This window comes from Cataglyphis hispanica, chromosome 2, assembly GCF_021464435.1.
Source record: "Cataglyphis hispanica isolate Lineage 1 chromosome 2, ULB_Chis1_1.0, whole genome shotgun sequence".
Lineage (NCBI taxonomy): Eukaryota > Metazoa > Arthropoda > Insecta > Hymenoptera > Formicidae > Cataglyphis > Cataglyphis hispanica.
Genome location: NC_065955.1, coordinates 4,918,154 through 4,942,134, shown reverse-complemented (window position 1 = coordinate 4,942,134; position 23,981 = coordinate 4,918,154). Strand labels below are relative to the sequence as shown.

Genomic DNA, 23,981 nt, shown 5'->3' with positions numbered 1-23,981 from the left:
TTTGAAGGAAAGCCAATGTATATATAATTGTTTTAATCATCGAATATTATTTCACGTAATAATTTATGTTTTACGATGATCGTATACACAAACCGTAATTTATTCAACAATCTGAAGAAATTTTCTCGCGTGATTAATTTATTTTTGCAATAATATAATCCTAATCCTATTGAGAAATTTGATATAAATACAGAGAGCGGAAAAAATTTTAATCTAGGAAAGAACTACTTGTATAACAAGGTAACGTACAGTACTTATGGCGACAATGAACATAAATTAAGAGTAGTTTCTGTTCGCCGTCGACGCACCTCCGGCGTACTAAACAGCGCTCGTTTATATTCCCTGTCGCGCTGCTCTTCGAAGAGTCAACGCTAAATGGATGTTCTTGTAATGAAGGAGGATCGATTGGATTGTGTTCAGGGGCGGACTGAGGCGTTTGACGCCTCGAACAAAATATATAATGTCACGCGCACAAAGAATGATATCTATGAATATAAATATATACATAGAGATTAATAAATAAATTCAAATTTAACGGGAATGGCGACATATTTAAATCAAAAGACGTCTGCAAGAGAAAATTTTTTTCAACGAGAAATAAGCAAACAAAATTATTTTAGCTTCAAATATTTACATATAATATGATATATGAAAATATACATATATAGTATACACGCTGAACATGTTGAAAGTCAAACAGTTTTTTAAATCTATTAAAAAATTATACGCACACAATAGATTACATATACGTCAATGAACATTTAGACGAGCACGCCGTAATAACGGCAGCGCGGCGTATCAGCAGCAAGGGAAAAAAATGCGCCCTTTAATGGAAGTGGAAGAGTGGTATGAATGTTAAACTGGCAAAGTATCACGTCGGTGGAGGTAAGTGGCAAAGGGGTGGAGGGGACAAGGCGAGGAGAACGAGCGAGGGGCGCGTCTCGGGCCTTCGGGGCCCGTCATAAACAATAGCGGAGGAGTAATTGATTCTCTAATAACTTAACGCGCGCCAGCCAGCACGAGTCGGCCACTAACAGCCTTAGGTAGGCATAATGTATTATGGCCGGGCAACGGCTCTCGGCTGCCAAGCCGAGAGAAGGCTCCGACGAGGAGCATCACGGGGTCTGTTGCGGGTGTGGGGCCTCGGAGATTTAATGCCGCGCGCCGATAATAAAGCAGCCAGCCCTCGGAAAATGCCATCGTGCTTGCGCGCGAGGAAACCTCCTCCGCCCGAGATACACGAGATGCTCGATCCCGTTTTTACGAGCGACGACGTCGCGATGCGTTTCGATCGCGTTGATCTCTCAGTTTTTTCGCATTTCTGAATTCAACATAAAAAAACCTGCATGCAGAAATTAAATAAAGATCTAATTTTTATTTTCAATGAAATAGATAAAAAAATTGATGAATTTGATATAGAGAAAAGATAACAAAATTTAATTAAAAAATAGGATTATACCTAATTTCTTAGTAATTAATTACTGTGCTTTATTAGAGTTAATATGAAGATAATTTGGCTTGCTTGGTTCATTATTCTCAGAAATATACTACAACTATAACTTTTGCATTTGCTGCTCGTTTATATTGTTAATATAATATGCTAAGTAAATTTGTATGGAGAATTCTTCAAGTTTAAAAGTATCTTTTCTCCGTAACTTTGTTCGTATTATTTACTCTAACGACACAATAGCAAAGTATCTTTTTGATTTTATATTTTTCTACATATTTGTCGGTTTTTCTAAATCTGTTTCATTTTTGTTTTTATATTTTTTACTTTGATTTTCAGTATCATGTTTCTACAGATTAGATTTTAGGAATTTTTTTGGTTTATTTTTAGAAACATTTGCTAAAAAAAAAAGTTTGAAACGGTATTATCAAAACTGTGATACAATCTGCTATAGAACAGTTTGTAGTAAATTTTATTTTTGAGTGTAAGTTTCGATTTTCAGCTAAAATTCAAGAATAAAATATCGGTTCTGACATTTTTTTTCTATACGTAAAATCACTACAGATGATATTGTTAATTAAATTACTATATATATTAAAAATTACACACTAATAAACTCTGACGTAAACAGATAAAAATTTTAACGCGAAATCAACTTTTCTCTGCGTTACGATATTCCTTCATTGCTCATAGATCTTGTCAATAAAATCGATTCTCTCTAATCCCTCTCTAATCTGACATCTCTAAGCGAATGCTATCCTCAAGCCGCACCGCGACATGATTGCACGTCGTTGCAGCTCCGCTTTGGATACGAAAACCGCGGCTGCGATGGGTGGTCGATCGCGCATGAATGTTTCATGGCTCCTAACTATCCACGAAAGATGATCGATGGCCGGTTAGTACTCCACTCTCGCCGACCCTCGCGAGCGCATCCGCTACGAGTCGAACCCAACACACGAGAGCGCGTGCGGGTGTGCCTGCAACCAACAGGCGTAGTTCATAAATACGCGGCCATTTGGCAGTAAATCTTGGTAGCCACCGAAGAGATCAGTGGTCTCTCTTTCTTTTTCTCTCTCTCTCTCTCTCTCTCTCTCTCTCTCTCTCTCTCTCTCTTGTTCTCGTCGATTCTCCGCGGCGTTCCTCGTTGTTAATTACCGTGTTTTAACACCTAGACCCCACACTACCTTTTCGCCCCGAGCTCTTCGTATCTTTCTCCCCTCTGCTCCCGGTTATTCTCCCCCCGCGATTTCCTTTACCAAGGCTGTCTATAGCTAAGGACCTCATTCAATGTACGGATTTATACGACCTCGAACTCCTGGACTTTCCAACATGGAATTTTATATGGAATTTTGCATTACGTTTAATTTGATGTTGGATAAAATGCGGAATGCATTACACAACTATTTTATTCTATTTTAAACGACTTTTATTGCTATTTGATAAATATATTTAGTATCTTTGACAGAATATACATATGTTTCCAGAAATTCATTAGTATAATTAAAAATATATTAATGGTCCACATTATATTTATTGAGGTAAATGTAGAGAAAACTTTTTTTTTTTAGCTGAGAATTATTTTCATGTACTAATTTATTTTATATCGATTATATAATATATCACGAATAAAAGATTGTTATATGAGAGATAAAAACGGATCGGAATGGAAAGTGGGAGGGAAACAGAGATTCACTTAATTATTCGCAGAATAGTAATTAAACTTAGTCGTAACTCGCGTCTGACGTTTTCGGTAATCGATATTCTCTCTCGTTAAAAGTATCCAACCTTTTCTACTCGATATTAACGATCATTTCTTGTTTCGCTACGTACAATAAGTATATCCATTGAATTATGCATGACTATCTGCCCGAGTTAATGTCTTTTTTTAATTCTCTCTTTATTACATTATATCTGATCTATTTGTAGAATTTCAATATCTTGTTTTCTCTAACCGATAAAATAAAGAGAGAGAGGAAGATATACTTGCATAAATATATTTTTATTCGCGTTTATTAGCGACTCTTTGTAACTAAATGTTTTACTTATACGTATATTAATTATACTGATCTTCGTATCGATCCATTGCAAAAAGCGATTGCATTCAATATACGATAGTTTGAATTAAAAATTTTTTTTTTTTTTTCAAAAGAAGGACGCAATCTCACTGGACTATCGTTAACTATAAATTTTTGGCAAATATTACTGTAAGTCCACTATCATGAAAAATCTTCAGATTTTACGACGATTGGATCAAAATATTCATCGATCAATTTTGTTAGTTGTAAAACAAACTGCCGGCCGATTGTTTGCTCGCAGTTGCCTTACAGCCGATAGTCGATGTATTTTGTTTTCCAACGAGAGTGCGGAAAATAAAATAACGTGCCATGTTTTTACAATCTGAACACATGTGGAAATATATTTCAGGAGTAATCTCTCGTTCCCTCCCCCCCCCTCCCCCCACCTCAATAATTTTTTTCCTACATCAATAGGAAAAAAAGATTACAACAATAGCAAAGAAGATAATTTTACTTTGTCTAAGTCTTCCATGTTATATCGAATTTAAGAATATGTGATTATCTTCTTCAAAAATTGTATATTTATTCAATCTTTCTTAACAAATAAAGGACATTTAAGAGCACCCATTTTTCTGCCCCAACATTATGAAATATGAATCTGGTCGGCTTGGAAAAATGTATATTATTAAAATATTGTAGCATATTATTAGAATATTACAAAGTGTTATATAAAATATTATAAAATGCGCTTAAATAGTATTTATAAATGATAATATTTAAAAATCGCGATATCTCTTGCAATATTAATTTGAGCGTAAAAATGATAAAAGTTTCTTTTATATCTCGTAAAGTGTTATCTAGAATTCTAAAGCCGGAAATGCGAAAAAATATCTTTATACAACAAATGAAAAATTGTAATTTTTCTATATGCGTTATAATTATACGATGATAAAAGAAGGTATGGAAAAGCATCAGCTGATATATTGAACAACGATATGCGTTAATTAAAAATTATAAATTAATTATCAATTATATTATTTTTAAAATAGTCATATCTCTCGTCCTTTTCTAAGATAAATTAATACAATTAGAGAAATACATGTGATCAAATCATTAAATAAATTTTACGATACGATATAATGTAGGAGACGTTGCAGTAGACGTTGCGGTAGACATCCATCAGTTTCATGTATATCTCGATAATGGGAACTCTGTCGGACTACGTCGATCCGTGCCGCGAATTTTTGCGAATACTCGTGAAATTTATGGCGCGGAATATTTTAGTTCGCGCAATACAATCCTCGACAGGGTTCCGAATATATTAGAAGTTGTACGCGGAGGTCGGGAGGGGATGCGTGTTGGCGGGTGTAGTACGTGTTCGCCATGCTATCACCGCTCGACAGATAATAACCTAGTGTCTCGTATCTCTCTAATTACAAACGAAGGGCGTAGTGGCTGTAGGGAGACCGACCTCCCTTTTCGGCGATCCCGCCTCGCGCCGGATAAGAGATAAGCATCGATGAAGGTGCGAGATGCTAAGTCCGTCGGCCACTTTAGTCGATCTCGTGCCTCCAATTTGCATTTACAGTACAAAGTATCCGTTTATAATTTACACTCTTGCCAAGAAAATGGAGATACTCAGAAAATCAATATATATTAGGAATTCTTGAAGCAAAAAAGAAATTAAAGTCTCTTTATACAAGAAAATATTGCGTAGTAAGAAAGCAAAAATAGAGGAAATCTTTTTTTACACAATATGATATGGATAAAATATAATTGCAAATTAAATCATTAGATACAAATATAATTTAATTCTTTTCTTATGATAATTATAAATCTAAAAAAAATTATTATGTATATAAACTTAATATTAAAGTAAGTAATAAGCATATTTTACGAAATAATTTAATCATAGGTTTACTGTCATTGATGAACATAGCGTTAAATCAGATAAAAATAAAAATCTATACAATGATAAATCATTATGTAAGAAACGTGGTACAACTGTACTACTACACATTAAGCGATATATGTGAAACTTGGAGTCACAATTTGCCTCGAAGATTTAATAAGTCGCGGTCCAAAACGGATCTCGCCCGATCTATCGATCGTGTCGCGCACCTTCGTCAACACCGTATATTTCGAGAAGCCCCGTGAATTTCCACTCGTATCTCGGCATAATATCTTTCTTTCTCTTTCTCTTCTTCGTCTTCGCCTCCGCAATTCGCGAGGAAGTACGAAGGAGAGAGAAACAGAAAAGAAACACGCGCTACACACCCTATAAATACGAGCGAGTAATTGATTCAGTAATAACTAACTCAAGCGAGTCCTTCCTCCTCCATCGTCGACCTTTCTCACCCTCTTCCATCTTCGCGCATAAATATGTATGCAGGCAATAATATAAGCAGGCGCGCGTTTGAGAAGAGACGCCTTCCAGGACCTTCGAGGTGCACTATACGTCACATTCTTTTTTTCACGCGTCACGACGCCGGCGCTGTACATTTCTCACTTTATTTATTTAATCTATTATCCATTTTTTCTTTACGTACTCTCTTAAACTGAATCGTCTGAAATGGTCGAAAAGATCGATGAATATTTCACTTCAGTGATAACACTCATACTTTGCCTCTTCATCCTATATTTCATATTTTTCTAACTTCAATCCTGTCGTCTTATCATCGCATATTTTCCTCTTGATCGAAGAATGCGACAATTAAATCAGTCCACAATTTTTATGTGAAATCTATATAGAATTCATTCTCTTCTTCCTCAGCTAAGCTTCAACTTACTAGGATCTTAAGAATTAATTTTACGAAATCGTTCAATATGTGAATACGTCCTGCGAAATATCCGGATTAAGTATCTCGCGATAAGCGATCGGATTGGGACGCTAAATAGCAATTTAGTCCGGATGAGGGTTAAACGCGCGCGACCCAGATCTATCGCGAAATACCTGTCGCGTATCTACGAACATCGCGAGAACGTGTCACGTTGTTAACGCGTGCACGGAAGTTTTCCGTAACCGATACCTGGCTCCGGTTCTCCGGTTACCGGAGCGGAGCGCACTTGGTACCGCGAACGCACGGTACCGTGAACGTCGTCCGGTCGTCCCGCTCCTCGAACATGCAATTTCGCCGCGGACCGATCCTTCTCTTCTGCCGTGTCTGTCCGCGATCCACTGCCCGATGATCTCTCGAGCTCGAGAATTTCTCTCTCGAGCTTGTCCTTTGATCGCAAATCACGATCGAGTACACAGATTGTTGCAGAAATTTTCATTTGCAGGATGATTTGATTAATAACTTCTCTGATAGTGATTGAAATTTATTACTTTTATATGATTTTTATTAGTGAAATACTTAAGAAGAAAGAGAAACAATTTCTTTTTTCAAAAAAGCAGACAAGTTAATATCTTTCTTTGAAAGCTGATTGTTAATTAATTAAACACACATAATTTCAAAGAGAATAATAATAAGACATCGATGTGTACGTCGCATAAAAAGTTATAATTGTTTTATAGATTATATAACGTTAAATATAATCTCTCGTGCATGTTCTTGAGTAGAAATTTCATTCATTTAAATTTTTATTTCGATTTATTCTCTCGTAAATTGAATAATTTGACAACCGTTTACGTACCTAGCAATAATAACAACAAACAAAAATATAATTAATAAGTGTTGGGAAGAGCCGTATTGCCTAATTGTTAATTTATACGCGTAATGCTTTGCAAATGAGAAAAACACATCGCGAACAATTCTATTGCGCTGGATTAATGGCTCTCAACGGGATGACCGGCAATAACAGCGCGGGTCGACAGGAGCAAAAGGAGGAACACACCTCCTTCTCGCGCCCCGAGTAAGTAGGTAGCCGGCTATTTATGACTATTGCGTCCTGCCCACCTCGTTTCATTACCGATGCATTGCCGGATGCCAACGGCGGCGTGCTGGTCCCCAAAGTCACGCGACCATAATGCGCCGACTCGTAAATGCGCGCCGCGACGCCACCCGGGAAATTGGATTTTAGATTACGATTTGCTCTGCGGCAAGAATTTCTCCAGTCTCTCGCATGGCTCGATTACTCGATTTTACGCAGAATATATAAAGATCGAGAGATTTGAATGTATAAGATATTAATAGGGCAATTGGCACTTAAAAATAAATTAATGCATCAAAAAACACGAAGTTATCACTTAAGTGTCCATTAAATTGCAGAATATATTTCAAACATTATAATTATATCATATAAGTGTCTATTAAATTGAGAAGTGCGTTTATATGAGAGAGGAATTTAATATATGTATAATAGAAATATGAATGTATGATATTAATTCATAAAAAATAAAAAAAATAAACTGATTTTTACAAGAAAGTTTCTTATATGTACATTTATAATTTAACATATTTAGCATCGCTATGAAAAAAAAAAATTATTTTGTCTCGAAATAAATCTATACAATTGAATATTATTACTGCGTCTGCGTTCTCATTTAAACATTGTAATTAGAAAACTCGGGGTTGTTTTATTCTGATTGCTATGTTTCGATGCGAGAGACATGGAAACATATAGGTTGTATAAGGTGCGTAAGAGATATATACTCTTTCGTGTTTAGATCGTGGAAGAAGGTGTCTAACGGGGGGAAGTTGGACAGCGTAATGGGAAATTCGCGGCACGTGATCGACGCGAGAAGCACGTGTCGGCGGCCCATGATGGGCGATTTGGGTTTTAGATACCATCGATACTCGGCTGAATGGAAGAGTACCGTCGAAGGAGGGAAGCCACGTGGTACGGGCACCGACACGCGCTCAATCCGCTCGTCTTAATGACCCCCTCATTATTATGTCTCGACAAATTAGTCTTGTTATTCCCTAGTGCACCGAGTGCACGATTCTCTCTCGCAAGACTATCCTTCAATCTCTCGCGCGTTGTTCTCGCGCGTCAACATTAATATTATCTCGAATCGAGAGAAGAAGTAATAATGAAGAATAATCTTTGAAAACTGTAAACTCTCTCGCGAATTTTCGTGTAATTTTTTTTTTAATGCAACCAGAAATATTAAATATAAGAGTTCAAGAAGCGTTTCACACACGTATATAATCTTTAAATAATTTATTATATTATTATTAAATACTTTATTTATATATAACATTTAAATACTTTATTTATATCTTGCACGTGTTCTACTATAAGAATAATTCTAGTTATTGTTTTGCTATTGTTATTTATATTTTATCAATTCAAATTCTCATCTTGACTTACCTTAAGAAGAAGGAAAAGCCGAGAATTATAATATGTAGTTGCTGGAACAAGATGGCTAATCGAGGAGGATTATGGGTGGCGAGAAGGTTACCTTTTTTATACGAGACATTTTCTCGGTACCGTGATCTCATTACACACGCGACACCCTCATGTATTTATCATCCTTTTACAACCTCCAGCGTGGAATGATCTATGGGAATAGAATGCATACGGATTGTCCGTACATGCACGTGGATCAACACGTGGCTAGAGGCGACGGGCCGATAATAGGTTTGGAGAAAGCCTGTCGATCATAATCGTTGATGCGCGACAGACTGATAAACAACGTCTGCTCGCTAATCTGTTGTATGATTTTCTATCTGTGATGAGGAAAAGGAAAGGGAGAGAAAGAAAGAGACATGTACTGAGATAAATATTGCATGTGCTTTTATTTAAAGATAACAAACGATATGATCGTGTATAATGACTCGTGAAAATAGTAATGAATTAAATTTTTCAGTATATCATCATCACTCGAATACAACTAAGGGTGTTTTCACGCGTAAAAAATGATAGAATCTTTTACTTAATTATTGTATCATTATGGCGCGTCAATTTTATAAAGTCAAAGAGTAATTTTGAAATTATCGTCGCGCCTAAAATCAATGAAATTACACACTATTTTCATTACAATCAAAGCTCGAGGGAAACTATTAGAGTCTGGGAAAAGACACTGGTCCATCTTACTCTTTTCGAGGCGCGAGGAGTTTAATGAGAAGGAATTATGTCGTAATTCGCGAAAAGTGCACTTCGCGCGCAAAAAGGGCGACTGGTCTTCATCCCACGCGGACATAATTGAGTCCTCCTCCGTCCCGTGGACCAGCTCTACGCGCTCCTTTCCCCGAGTCGACGAGTATACGGAGAAAAAGGAGATTTGTCTCTCTGCGCGAGCACTCCGATGGATTCGCGGATGCGTCCACGGGAGGACGAGCCGGTTAGCAAGAGGGGGTGGCAGAAAGAAGGACAGAGGCGGGTAAAGGGGCTCTCACGTTACCAACGCTGCGGCCGGGTGTCGGATTACCTGCGACCTCATCTTCGTCGGTGCCTCCGCGAGTTTGCCACCATCGATATCGTCCGTCCGTCCGTCCGTGTGTCCTCGCGTCTACCGTCCGACGCTCCCGACACCCATTTTTGACATCCCCCGCTTTTTTGCCCAAAGTGCGGATCTCTGTGTGAGAACTTAATGAAACTTAAGCTTCGGGAGTCTAACTCTTTTTCAGGTGGCTCGCGAAATAATCTCATTCGCGGATGAAAAATTATTATGTAGTTATAAGCTGCGGAAAATTATTATCTCTCTTCAATTCTCATATATAAATGAATATTATTCGAAATAAAAACAACGTGAGCGTAGAATTTCTGACAATTTTAGGATTTGTTTTGGCCGTAACATTACAAAAAAGTATGTTAACGAGAATATGTGGAATTAACAATACGAAGTATGCATCCGTCTATCTTTATCGCATGCGTATCTTATGAGTTCAAATAACGATTATGTATTATGTTATAGTCGATTTTCAGCAAAACGCTTATCGCGTAATTAATTGTCTACGACGTGCGTACGCGCGTACGCGTTTATTATGCGAATGAAAATCATCGCTACGCATCTAGGTTACCCCTGTGGTTGTTTACGGAAGGAAGATGTATGTATATTTAGGGGCGACGATACGCGTATTGTCGGAAAGGGTGGGTGTTTCCCGTTATGGACACCCCTCGATGTCAGTATCGATTATACACCCTCCGACGTACCGCGGGGGTACGAGAAGCGCGCGCGGTGAAGCGCTGAAGAGAGGGACCGTTTTAATTATCTACTGAAGTAATTATATATATAAAAGGGCTGCGCACGTGTATGTGTGCGCGCGCGCGTACGAATCGATAAGTCAAGGGTAGGAACATCGCGAAGCCGAAAATTTCCGAGAACGAAGATACTTGTTAGGTTGCCGTAGATCATTCGTGAGACAGACGAGGAATCGATGATGCGAGAAAGATATCTAAAGGTGGATAATAGTCTACGACACTTAGCGAACGAACAGCGAATACGAGCATTCGTAATTCTTATTAATCAGCAGATATTCGCGCACGAATTGTCTTTGATGTACCGCCTCATTAAGGAATCGAGCCGAGTCTATTCGCATTCGCTTTGGCGCATATCTGTCAAATAATAACAATGAATGTTCGTATTCGCTGTTCATTCGCTGCTCGTTCGTTGTGTGTACCCAGTTTAATACGCGATATTTAGAAGCGAATGGTACTTGTATGTAAAGATGTATTTTTAGATATCTGATACAAATATAACTAAAGATCTATCCAAGATTTTTGTTTTCGGACGTTCGACATTTGTTTCGCTATCACTCTTGGACTTTTCTCTTCAGCTTTTATGATCCTTTCTTTTTCTATATACTTGTATATACAATATTCATCAGAGACAAGTTTTAACGGTTAAACTATTCACATTGTGTGATTGAAACGGAAAATTATGAGAGCGTAAGAATTAGAAAAATCCATTATTTAATAAAATTCACGTTAGATATAAAGAGTCTCTAATTTAATCAGTATCTAATTAATAAAATGTCATTAATCTTAAGTTGAGCTGTTCAATTATTCCGTGACTCTGAAGATAAAGATTTCGAAAAACTGAGAAAAGGATACGGATATTCAAAAATTCTCTTTTATATTGCTGAAAAAAATTCAGTTACGTGAAAAGCGAGACGAACACTTTTCGAACGGGGAATCCCATCTGTCGTCGCGCAAATTTCAAAAGTCACGCACTTTTCGGGAATGATATAATCCCACCAACATGCGACAGAGAAGCGAAGAGACAGATCGCAGGAAGAATACGGCAGGGGAGGAGTGGAAAAAGTGAGTGAGACAGAGGGAGGGAAAGGGTGGGAGAGAAAGAGAGAGGCACGGGGTAATTTAACACCGGAAGCGTCTTGAGCGTGACGCCACCCTGAAGGTGCAGGATACGCGGCATGGATAGGTAGACAGAAGGTGGGGCGAAGAAGGTGGAGACGACGGCGATGGTGCAGCCAGCCGGTGGGAGTCGGTCGGTACTCGAGGCCGCCATGCAAGGCGAGCTTCCTTCGTATTTCTCTTCTATATCTCTCCTCTCCCCCTTTCCCCCCTTCGTCGTTCCGCACAAATTTTCCCTCTCCCTCATCCTGTCTTTCGCTTGATATCTCTCTTTTTTTTTTTCCTCTTTTAATTAGAACAAGGTGATTTATTTCTCTTATTCTCTATATTCAGTATTTTTTTCGCCTAGTTTTAGATAATTTTTTTGACACATTTTTATTTAATTCTTGGACATTAGGAATTCGCATTTTAGAAATAATCTCTTTTTTAATTTGTAAAGAAAGATCTTCTTGATAAGAAAAAAATGTAAGAAGAAGAGATACTTTGGTGTTTCAATATTCATCAATTTTCTTGATTTCACGATTTATCTATTCTAAAAATTTAATAAATATCTTAATCTAAATTCTTAGCCTAAGATGCTTGTTAGACTGAATAAAATAAATATAACTGCAACTTTGAAAATAATCGTATGAAACAAATCTAATAAAATTTCTTTAACATATTAAAGTACACATCGAAAAATTGTCTCGTACTTATTTTCTCTTATCTAATTCGTCACACATACGAAAAGAACCACAGTAAATTGGCAGCGTTCAGTAACTTTATTTTAAAATACAAGAACGTAAATTATCCGATTTGTTTATATAACGATAGTCGTTGTCATAATCGATATTATTGTTCGCATTAGCTTGACAGTCATCGGATCAACAATCAACACAAATCTTTCGTCCTTTTTTTTTAATCAGTCCCCTTCGACATCCATCCTCCTTCATTTTAGATCACCGCATCGAAACACTTTTCTCTATCCTCTCCTCGTCCTTTTGCACCGGTGTGTGGCCGCCGGTCTTATAAAGTACACGCTCCCATATATATAAGTACGCATACTACCTACGTCCAGGGAGATTGAATTACCACCGCGAGCCCCTATGTGTGGCAACTCTCTTACTTAACCTACCGTCTGTCGGGAACTGTATCGACACATTTTTCCTCCGCATAGGGTGTCCCGCAAACGGGCCGGCCTTCTTTAAACCGGGCACGCAGCTTGTCGCGCGCGAATGCACGATCGTCTTATGAAAAACTAGATCTACAGACATTACGCTCAATCAGGCTAACGTATGAAATCAGATGTCCGTAACTCTGCGTACTGCGCTTTTATAGATGACCCAATGTTTCTTTTATTTTAAAATTTATTAACGTTTATCCTATTATGTACATTTATTAAAAAAGAATTTTTTTTTTTTTAAATTAATAGTTTTAAGAAAATAAATGATCGCGATATTAGAATTCTGTTATTCTTCAAATTCATTTCGATACATATGTATTGATAAATTTTTTGCATTTTTTAAGAATTTAAAAAAGCAATTTCTGTATTTATTTTTAAATGTCTGGATACTCAACAAAAAATATACAATGGCTTTTATTAATTTCGGAAGGATTTTATATTCAATGATTTTGTATGTGTATCCCAGTCCATGAAATTACGTGTTTGACAAAAAAAAAAAAAAATTCGATCATCGAGTTTCGCGACGCATTCGCGCGAGAAGATCCCTGGCTCATCGCGTGCAGGCGACACACAAGTGCGATGGGTTAAGGTGTCCTGAACGGAACGGAAAGCAAGGTATATTTTTTCATATACCATGGGGGGGCCACGCAGAGGGGATAGAGAGGGAGGCCCGCCCACATCGCAGCGCGAGGGGGGCTCCTCTTCCCTTTCCTCGATCACCGAAATCTCCGATCTGTTAGACTCGATAAGAGACCGCCGACCGGATATTTATTATTTGTAATTTACATGACGAGGTACGCCTCGTTAAGTCGCTAAGTCGCAGGGACTTAGAGCGTGCAACGAATTTCATGCGTGTACGCACACGCATGGCAGGATCGCTCGATGTAACATTTAAGTAATTTTCGTTTCGACTAACGTTAATCGATATGATTTCAGATTTGCCCATTTTATAACATTTTATAATTCTGATTAATTTCTAAGGAAAATTTTTATTAAATATGTATTGTGTATATGGAAAAAATATGTAATAAACTTATATTTTATTTTATTTATAAGAAAAATAAAATTTTTTTTATTTATTAAATATAACAATATTTTTCATTTATTAAAAATACAATTCTGATAAGAATAGAATAAGTCTAAAATAAATATAAAGTTTAATTAAGCTATGTCACGATATATTAGCATGCTTTCAATTTACAAGATATAAAATGCTACAATCAGGAAAACGAATCTTGCAAAAAGTCGTTGTATATTTTTTATAGCCGAATATTCAAACGTTAAAAAATAAATATAGAAATTTTTTTTTAATTAATAATGCACAAAATTTATCAATATATACGTATCGCAATACATATGTATGACATATAAAATAATAAACAAATTTCTGTTTGACAGTTTATCGTGAATTATAAATCGTTCAAAAAGTAAACTTTATCATGCAAATATATTTAGTATAATAGAGTTATATCTATAAAGTCAGCAGAATCTCAATTTACAATAAAGAGAAAGAGATTGCTTTTGTGGTATTATCATTGTGGCGGGGGGGAAGCTTGTCCATTGATGCTAATAGATTTCCCCGAGGGTGTGAGAAAATCCGGGGGAGCTGCATCCGAGCAGGCGCTGGCGCAGAGAGAAAGGATAACAAAAAAAAAAAGTCCAAATGAGATAGAGGAGAGAGGAACAAAACGAGATAGAGCGAGAGACAGAGACGCGCTGTCTGGCCACTCTATAATTTGTCGGGCTGAGTTACCGCCCTTGTCTTTGCTTAACGCTGGGCGTTTGTTCGGTTCTCTCTCCAGTGATGCTATCGGTGCATACCTCGCTAGACAGGTGGCCCACCCCGTGACACCCACACACATACGCATACACACTTGACGCGATGCGCCAAGCGATGCATCAGTGTGCATCGCCAGAATTCGGCGCTCTTTATTCCGCATGCGCAACGAACGGCGAGTGATGCGTAAAGGCAGATAAAACTGACTTCTTCCATTCGTCCTGCTGTCCATGTATATATTACATAATGCGAGAATTAAATGTCACGTAAGCGCGCCGATCACTGCCTGATGACGTTTAAAAATAACTTTGCTTGTTGTCTAAACATCATTAGACGTCACAGATTGTAATATTTTAATGGCTTTCACAATCAATCATGGCTAAAATAAAATTCACATTTTTTTTTTACTCGAATAAAACATTAAGCACCATAAATTAGGCATTTATGGTATTTCGCTCTTCGTGTACAACCCACACGCTTGTAAAAAGAGAATCGGCAATTATGAAATATAAAAAATGTTCATATATTATATTAAGAAGAAACATGTTACGTATAACGTTAGTGATTTTAAGACAAATTTATTCTGTCCTTCTCGAAAGACAATAATAACGGCCTGCCGTTACTTCTTCTGAGGAATCTTTTATTAAGTTACGGAGGAACTGCTCGCGAGAGAGTTTCCATTTCAAGTTAGCGCGATACCTGTCGCGTCTGAGTTCGATCGCCAGGCGATAGAGCCAAGATCGAGGGATCCAGCACGGTAGTTCGCACCCGTGGAAGCCGTCTGTGTGGTCTGCATGGGTTCCTACCATCCGTTTCGAGCCCCCTGCCTCCCCCTCTTCCCCCGCCCTGCCCTCCTCTCTCCTCTCTTCCGAGTGCTTCGCCAACGATGACGTTAGTAATACGATATCTGCCCCGTCCGCCGCCCCCGCAGACGGCTTCCATACGGATGTTCCAAAGGGAATAGGACCGAGGACGTGGCGTACTATTATCCGTTTATGGAACCGCGGTGACGCCCAATGCCGATAACGGTAATCAGTTTTGCCGTACGCGCGACGAATCGGCGATGATTCGATGCACATCCGCGACTGTATAAGAGCAATATACGGTTGTGTCTCTCCGACAACGGAGAGAGAGTTGACGTTAACCCAGGTTGACCCTATACTCGGAAAATGAAACTAAGGGAACAAACCTTTTAAAATTATATTGCCATGCAATTTATAAAGCAAGTTTTTCTTTTTACTGTTGCTCTCCATTGTGAAATATATTAAACTAAATTTTGTTGGAAAGTAGCGCTTGCGAAAATAACGAGATAACTTGTGATAATTTAATGATAACGTCTTTTCTATTTTTTATTTTGTTCAAAAATTTTAATTTGTGAAATACATCATTGTTCATACGGAGAATGATCGACGTAAATTGCTTTCAACAAGCTGTTTTCTTATGAAACTTATGAGAGATGTCGAAAAAATTAATTTTTCTTTATTTCAGTAATTTTTCTTTATTTCGGTTTCGTCGAGTCTTTATCTTTTATGGGAAAAATGCGGGTATCGTTGCCAGACTATATAAGGAGGTACAAGAGAGTGATTCTCTCATTTATTTTTTTTTTTTTATACAGTACGTCTTACGTAAATCGAGTCGCTTTATCATTTCGCGTGTAAAAGTGAAATCCCAGGAAAGTAAATATTTTACGAGTCGTTTCATATTTTATACATCAGGATAAGAAACGAGATAAGTATTAAAGTATTAAAGTATTCGAACTTTCCGATAATTTAATCTTAGTATTTTTACATGTGGAAGAGTAAATTTACACAAGAATAAGCAGACACGTGGTTCCATTTTAAAAAATGAGAGAGCTGCGTTCTCCCTTGGCTTCCTCCCTCCCTCCCCCTCCCCCGCCCCTCTATCCCTTTTCGCCGTTCCTTCAAGTGTCTAGCAGCAGTATCTTATTTGTCTCGCGACGGACCTCAACGAACTTAACACTAAAGAAAAATGTTGTTGTTATCCCTAGTAATTCCGAGAAAATAGATTGTAACGCATGGATCATCCTGTATGTCTTCGATGAATCATTATCAATGTACGTGACCCACAAGAAAGTACGCGCGCTCTCTCTCTCTCTCTCTCTCTCGTCATTAATTTTCATGACGATAAACGGCAGAACGATTGTCTCGAAAGAACGTTATAGATATGTATTCGAGCCAATAAGGTTGGCTGGATGAATTTCAAAGAATGCTCGCAATTCTTGGTAACGTTGAGTAGAAGCCAGGTATAAGAGAGAGACAGAGAGAGAGAGAGAGAGAGAGAAGGCGGAGGAGAAGGTAGAAGACTTGGAGAGATAGAGGAGGAGGAGGGCAGACGGCAGACAAATGAGTCGGGCCGCGAGACCCTGCGACTCGTTTAATCAAAGTTTGGGATGCGTGCCGCTCGGTTCCGAACTAACTACGTTCGATCATGCTACGAAGCCAGGCCTTACTATATACGCTGCCTCGTGCCAGACACTCGTAGACGTTACCGTGCAAGTCTACCTTTGGATTTCCTTGACGGAATCTCGATCCTGTCGTCTTCCCTCCGCGACGTTGTTGATTCTCATGTTTTTAATCACAATGGAGTAGTTAACTAAAAGGCTATAAAACCTTGTCTAGTTCCATCTGTATGTTTCTCGAAAATACTTGAGTGTCTCCTCTATTGTCCACGATATATTTGCAGATTTATTTACATTTTTTTTTTTTTTTCATAGTAAATTAATGTTTAATGTCTCGGTTATTAATTAAAATTTAATATCTCTGATTATTCTAAATTAGAAAAGATGGAGATCAAGTCTTTTCACTCTTAGCCATATTTAGGATGAACCCCGTTGGATTAAATTAAATTTTACAAATTTTTTTATCTCGTGTATGTGATAACGATGAAAGATATCAATTTTCGAGGACGGGAGGAGGCGCCACCGGAATTCCCCGCGCTACGAGTGGAAAAAGAGGCACGTAGAGCACGACGTGTATACGACACTCCTATCGACGATAAACGTTCCGAGGTCGGGGTGATGGGGGGTGAACACACGTGAGGACCGCGCTACAGCGCGTGTTTCGTGGGGCGAGACATAAAGTAAGTGGATATAGCCCGGTCCCGGTGCGTGCAGGCACCTCGTAGATAAGCAATTACGATGGAATCCGCAGATAAGAGGACAAATTCGAATTCCGAGATTCGGGGCCCCGATACGATCGACACGGGGACGTTCTCCTCGTTGCCTCTCTTTCCTTCACCGTCAGATACCCACGGAGAATCCCTCATGTCCTGCAAATCGCACAATTTGCTAAACGATAGCTCGCAAACATTAAACAACTGATATCGATATAAATGATATCTCTTTGAAGAATAATTTTGCGCATGCTAGATCATTAGGTTTTCATAAATCGTGGGATATACATTAAAAAAAAAAAAAAATGCATGAATCTTGAAAACCAAAGATGGAAGAACCAGATATTTAGATAAATATTATAATAATTCTGTTAATTAGAATTATCAGTGACATTTTCACTGATACAGTTTAAGAACAAACAAGATGCAAATTCTTGGTAATTTCTATATATTTTTATTATTTCATAATATCTCGTTTTTCTTTTCTTTAATATAATTATATTGTTCAATGTAATTTGAGTTCATGAAATAATTGTTTCGAATTCAATTTAATTTACAACAGTATTTAAAATTTTTCTAAATATAGCTAAGAGTGAGAAGACTCAATTTTTATCATTTTTAATTTAGAAGCAAAATATTAAATATTAATTTCCTAGAGTCATTAAAAAAATTCTAAATAAATCTACAAATATAATTATAGTTTTTTCATATTATGTAAAATTTTTGTCGAGAGAAAAGTTGTGGATTTAATCCATTTCGAGTGTTTCAATCGCGCTTTCCGGTTAAAAGTCAGGAAAACGTTGCGATTTGCCTTGTTGAAAGTAGAAAGTCCGGGTGGGCTACCTCGATTTGATTTTCCGATCGCATCGTCGAAACACGTGACGCCGTTTGTTTTCAGCTAATGTAAACGGTATTGCTGCTGTGCGAGGCGATTTTCGTAAACTACGTCGGCGTGACGACGCGACCGCGACATGTCATCCGGATGTCAATCACGCACACGCGTTCGCAGCGTACCGCGCTGATGCGTGTGCTGGTTGATTTCGCGTGCATGCTCTCTGCCATCCGAAACTGATAATGGGCGTTGCTCTATAGGTAATGCGATACGTTTGTGCGTCGTGAACGCGTATACACGTATATATATATGTGTCCATGTGTGTTTGCTTGCCGCCGCATATTTAGTCATAAGATCAAACTCAAACGACTTTGCCGTTATTTTCAATTCCAAACGCAATATAACATCGCGCGTTTGTCACGGATTTGAAAGGCACGATATATGTATGTATATTATTACATATGTATAATACGCGATGTGACAAGGATAATGATTGAGAGGTGATAATTACATGCCGAATTTCATACAAATGCTAAGTGAGATTACGATTTTACGTGAAATATTATGTAAAAAAGAATCTCGATTTTAAATGATTATATTTTATTCGACGATCATGATGACTTCTTTTTTTCGTTTTATTATTTTATACGTATTTTATCTATTATATTAATTATATATATATATATATATATATATATATATATATATATATGGAATATTATATATATGGAATATGTTATAATAATATAATATTTTAAAATATACCTTGCATAATTACCGTTATAAACATACAATCTTCGTCGAGTTATAGTTGCAGATTGATAATGTCGAATGTGTGCGTAGTAGAATTGCGAATTTGAATTACGAATGTAATTGCGCTCGGTAGAATTACGAATTTGCATGAAATATTTTATTAAAATAATTTTCTGTGTAAAAAAAGATCACAATATTATCTCTATGATTCTATTTCATTTAATAATCAAAATTATTATCTCCTTATTATTTTACGAGTATTTTATTATATATATTTATTTTAGTTTTATATTATTTGGAGTGTTATAAATTATATGAATGTACATTTTTTTCATAAAAATTGCAACTGTCCTCACGCATGTATATTGTTAATGCGTACGAGATTGGATGCAATTTTAATTGAAAAGTTGAAGATTTAATCGCCGCGTATCTTTGCGATTAACTCTCGAAAAAAAAAAAATAAAAAAGTCGGAAATTGTGCTGCAAGATTTATCGCACATCCGAATATGTCTTCCATACACACGCCTACGAGTGACAATGGATTACAGTATCTTTACTGATCACGATGCATCTTGCATCTATGTTCAATATTGAGGCTTATGAATTATACAAATAATAAGAAAATCTCTCATCGAAGCTGACGCCAGAAATGGATTCGCACTCTTTTTTTTCTTTTTGATATATAAACTGATATATAAACTGATTTAATACAAGATTTTTAACCCTCTCTATTACGATGTAAGATAATTCAATTTACATTTCAATTTTATGTTATGAAAACATTAGTGGTTATTACTGAACTTTATGGTAATTTTTTTAATATATATATATATATATATATATATATATATATATATATTTAATTGCTATTTTGTATAAAATGCATTTTTGCTTAAAATATCATTAAATATATGACTTGATCTGACAATGATTAATTAAGTAATAAATAAATATAAATATATTTATATAATATATAATATATTATATAATAAATATAAATATATTTATATTTATTTGTTTATTTATTATTTAATTAATCATTGACAGACCATGTTTAATGATATTTTAGGCGAAAATGCATTTTATACAAAATAGCAATTGAATCAGCAGAGAAATCAACAACAAAGCAGATAATTAATTAAAATAAAATATTCGCGATATTATATAAAAATTAAATATCAAGTATATTTGACATATTTGAAAGATTAAGAATTATGAATAAATAAATTATGATATACGATTGGCCGACCGCACGGGTGGCAAAGGCAGATGCGCCTGTCCAAAAAGGAGAATAGTCTCTTCGCATTGGTCCATCCGTGGTTTCCATGGACGCGAATAATCGATCTGTTCGCCGCTGACGTTTGTCTCTTCCACAGAGCATGCTCCAATGAAACTCGGCTTTCCTCGGACGAGACATTGCGTAATCGTGTTACGTAATATATGCATTACGTCTAAGATGCGTAAAATAAAATAATACTCTAATAATTGAAAAAGCTGAGTTTTAAGCTATCTTGAAATCGACGCTGAGAATCAGGAAAATTATATCTGAAGATTTCTATTATCAAATATAAAAATATATAATAATATATATATAATAAATGCGCATTATGATTGAAGGGTATATAATTTAGAATTTTTTACAATTACTTTAATTTTTATAGCGCAATTTAGAATATATATTGACAATTAATATTATTTATGATATTCATTATACCTCTCTTAATACACACGAATAACAAAATATTCATTTACTGTCATATTATTTACGTTAATTATTAATTTCGTTATTGATATACTTGTCGTTTAATTGCACGAGTGCACACGTGCTTCTGTGTATACTAGATTACATTATTATTCTTCAACCCTATTTATGTAACGCTTCGACTCGATATGTTACAATGAAATTTATTCGTAATTTAATTTTCCCTCGTATAAATTCAGCTGTGCGAACGATCGGATGTGCCGACCGATTTTGTTTCGAGCTTGCTGTCAGATCGTTCACAGGTAGCCTGACTCCGTATTACGTTACCCGCTCTGCACTCGCTCGATTGCGCCTGTTCGCTCGCGCTGCCGACTCGACACGTCACCTGACTTTAAATTTGTTTCGAATTAATCGAACTCGAGGCGTCTCTCTTCGCGAAGAAATGCACTCATCTTGCGCGGCCGTCATTCATTAAGTAAAATTGATAATAGTTATATCGCGAGTATGCCGACCATTGTTGAATATTGTTGAAATACGCGAGTCGAATGAGTCTCGAATGGGATTGATTTTTTTTTTTTTTTTGGACGAAGCGAATAATAAAGAACACTATTTCAGCGATATAACTCTTTCACATCAAATCGTTTAATTTATCTAATTTTTTACGACGAATTAATGTCGATTTATAAATGAATCAGTGTATAAATGAATATAATATAAATGAATTTTAAATGAATTTTTTGACGAATTAATGTCGATTATAAATGAATCAGTGTATAAATGAATATAATATAAATGAATTTTAAATGAATTTTTTGACGAATTAATGTCGATTATAAATGAATTAGTGAGTGATTGCGCTGCCCATTTTAATTTTACTAATTAATCCTGAAATCACAATATATGTTTATGTTTCCAAAATTATACATTGCAGAAAATATTTGAGCGAACAGTCGTTTTTTTAAATCCCCGTCTTGATACGTAACTTTTCCGTGCAACTTTGTACTTTGGTCCTAACGTTTTGGCAAACTGCTTCGCCAATTCTACTCATTAACTATGTTGCGCCGCCTGCAACAAAGTGCACGCTTAAATTACTCGCCGCGAGTATCAGCCGTCAACGGCGAGAACTTGGCTCGTTAATGCGGTAGGAAATGACGTAGACCAAGTTCCAAGTTCTGCAACACCCTTACACGGATTAAGTAACGTAAGAAAGTAGATGTACGCTTCTACCTTATAGGATAGACGGTATTATGCAACGCGATGATTGCGTTCTACACTTCATAAATGATAGCGTACACGCGATAATGCGCATGCAATATGATAATTCCATGTTATTTAATAAAGTGCAGATAGATGTAAAATACGCGTGAATAATTGTGAAGATATACGCAAATGAAATTCGTGCGTCTTCCTTACTCTTTGCAAATTATGATTGTGTCTCTTACGAATGCAGATCTTTGTTTAAACACTAATAATAATATACATATTGTAGCCAGATTATATAATTTGTCATTTTATAAAACGTCTAGGCGTTTCATAAAGTGCGGCCACATTCTCAAATCATAGTTGGAAATTAAATATATATATATATATATATATATATATATATATATATATATATATATATAGCTATTAATTTTCTATAAATGGCTATTTTATAAAGACAGTTCATAAAATGAATGAACCAGTCAGAATCTAAAACGATATCAAATTCTTGCGTTTGATAATGTGGCGGGTCGCTTGTTATTTTATAAAAAAAAAAATAAAATTCTTAGCCAAATTTTATTTTATTTTCAACCATGATTTGAGAATGTAGCTGTTAATTAGACATAAATGATAAAAACATACATCTCGAAATTTCATTCGTAATCTGTTTTGCAATGTGAAATGTAATGGAGGGGAAATCTTTTTGGTTATAAAAAAAGTGAAAAAATTTTTCTGTGAAAAGACTCATTATATTATACAATATCTCAATCAATATCTCATACAAAATCATATCTCATATAAATTATATATATTAAAAGTGGACATGAACAAAAGTAGAATTTTTGCATCACGAAGATTACTTCCTATTTTTAAGAGATCGAAAAGATTGCTTTCCTCTCTTAAGAACACATCGGTAAGAGCAATATTAATTTTATCTTTCATTTTGATAAATTTTTCGGATTTAAATTAAATGTATCAAAAGTCGAAAGAATCTTTTGAATAACTTTTTTTATCTCTCTTTTTTTTCTCTCTCTCTCTCTCTCTCTCTCTCTCTCTCTCGTAGAATAGTGATAATAATACGAAGAAATTACAAGATTCGTTTCGCTTGTTTCTCGATCAATGGAGAACGCAAAAGATCGAACATTGTTGGATAGAAGTTTGTGTACCACGCGATCAAAACAGAATCAAAACCAAAAAACTGTCACATCTCGATGCCAGGTAAACATTAAAATTCATTAATAGAGCAATCTTCTCCTATCTTCTTCTAAATAAAAAAATCATGTAGAATTTTTAAATTTATAATTTGTTTGCGTAAATTATAGATATTTTGCAATTAAAATTTTTAAATATAAATTATAATTTACAATAAAAAAGAATTATATAATTTCGCGCATAAATTATACATTTATAATAAATGATATTTGCGCGTAATATACAGAGTGAATTTTGGAGTTCGCTGCCACAGACCACGACCGACAATAGCGCGAAGGATGGCGAAAGATTTTCAACAGAAGAGCGTTCCGAAGAACGTCATGAGACTTTGAAGTTCGCGTTTCCCAAGAAGGTCAAGGCTCATGGAAGAAGAAAAGCGAACGCCAGCAAGCGTAAAGTCACGTTCGCTGATCATTAAACTCGTTCGCGCGGCGAGCATTGCATTACATTACAATAAAAACTGCAGCGAATGCAGATATTGTATTACATCCATTCGTCCGATGTCTGATCAGATTTTTCCGTGTAATAAGATTTTTCGATC

General features: G+C 36.1%; 1 protein-coding gene across 1 annotated transcript; it reads left to right on the top strand.

The window, feature by feature from the left end:
- The first annotated feature begins 7,249 nt into the window (after window positions 1-7,249).
- On the top strand, window positions 7,250-23,870 carry LOC126856949 (uncharacterized). The gene is made up of 3 exons (XM_050605991.1): window positions 7,250-7,317; window positions 23,323-23,446; window positions 23,667-23,870. Exons 1-3 carry the CDS (start codon window positions 7,250-7,252, stop codon window positions 23,856-23,858), a joined length of 384 nt encoding a protein of 127 aa, XP_050461948.1. The 3' UTR covers window positions 23,859-23,870.
- The last annotated feature ends 111 nt before the right edge of the window (window positions 23,871-23,981 follow it).

Excerpts from the sequence above, each read along its gene's own strand:
- LOC126856949 (XM_050605991.1), top strand. The coding sequence starts at position 7,250 with ATGACCGGCAATAACAGCGCGGGTCGACAGGAGCAAAAGGAGGAACAC. Across the intron at positions 7,318-23,322 it reads ACCTCCTTCTCGCGCCCCGA|ATTCGTTTCGCTTGTTTCTC; the intron begins GTAAGTAGGTAG and ends AGAAATTACAAG. Across the intron at positions 23,447-23,666 it reads CTGTCACATCTCGATGCCAG|AGTGAATTTTGGAGTTCGCT; the intron begins GTAAACATTAAA and ends CGTAATATACAG.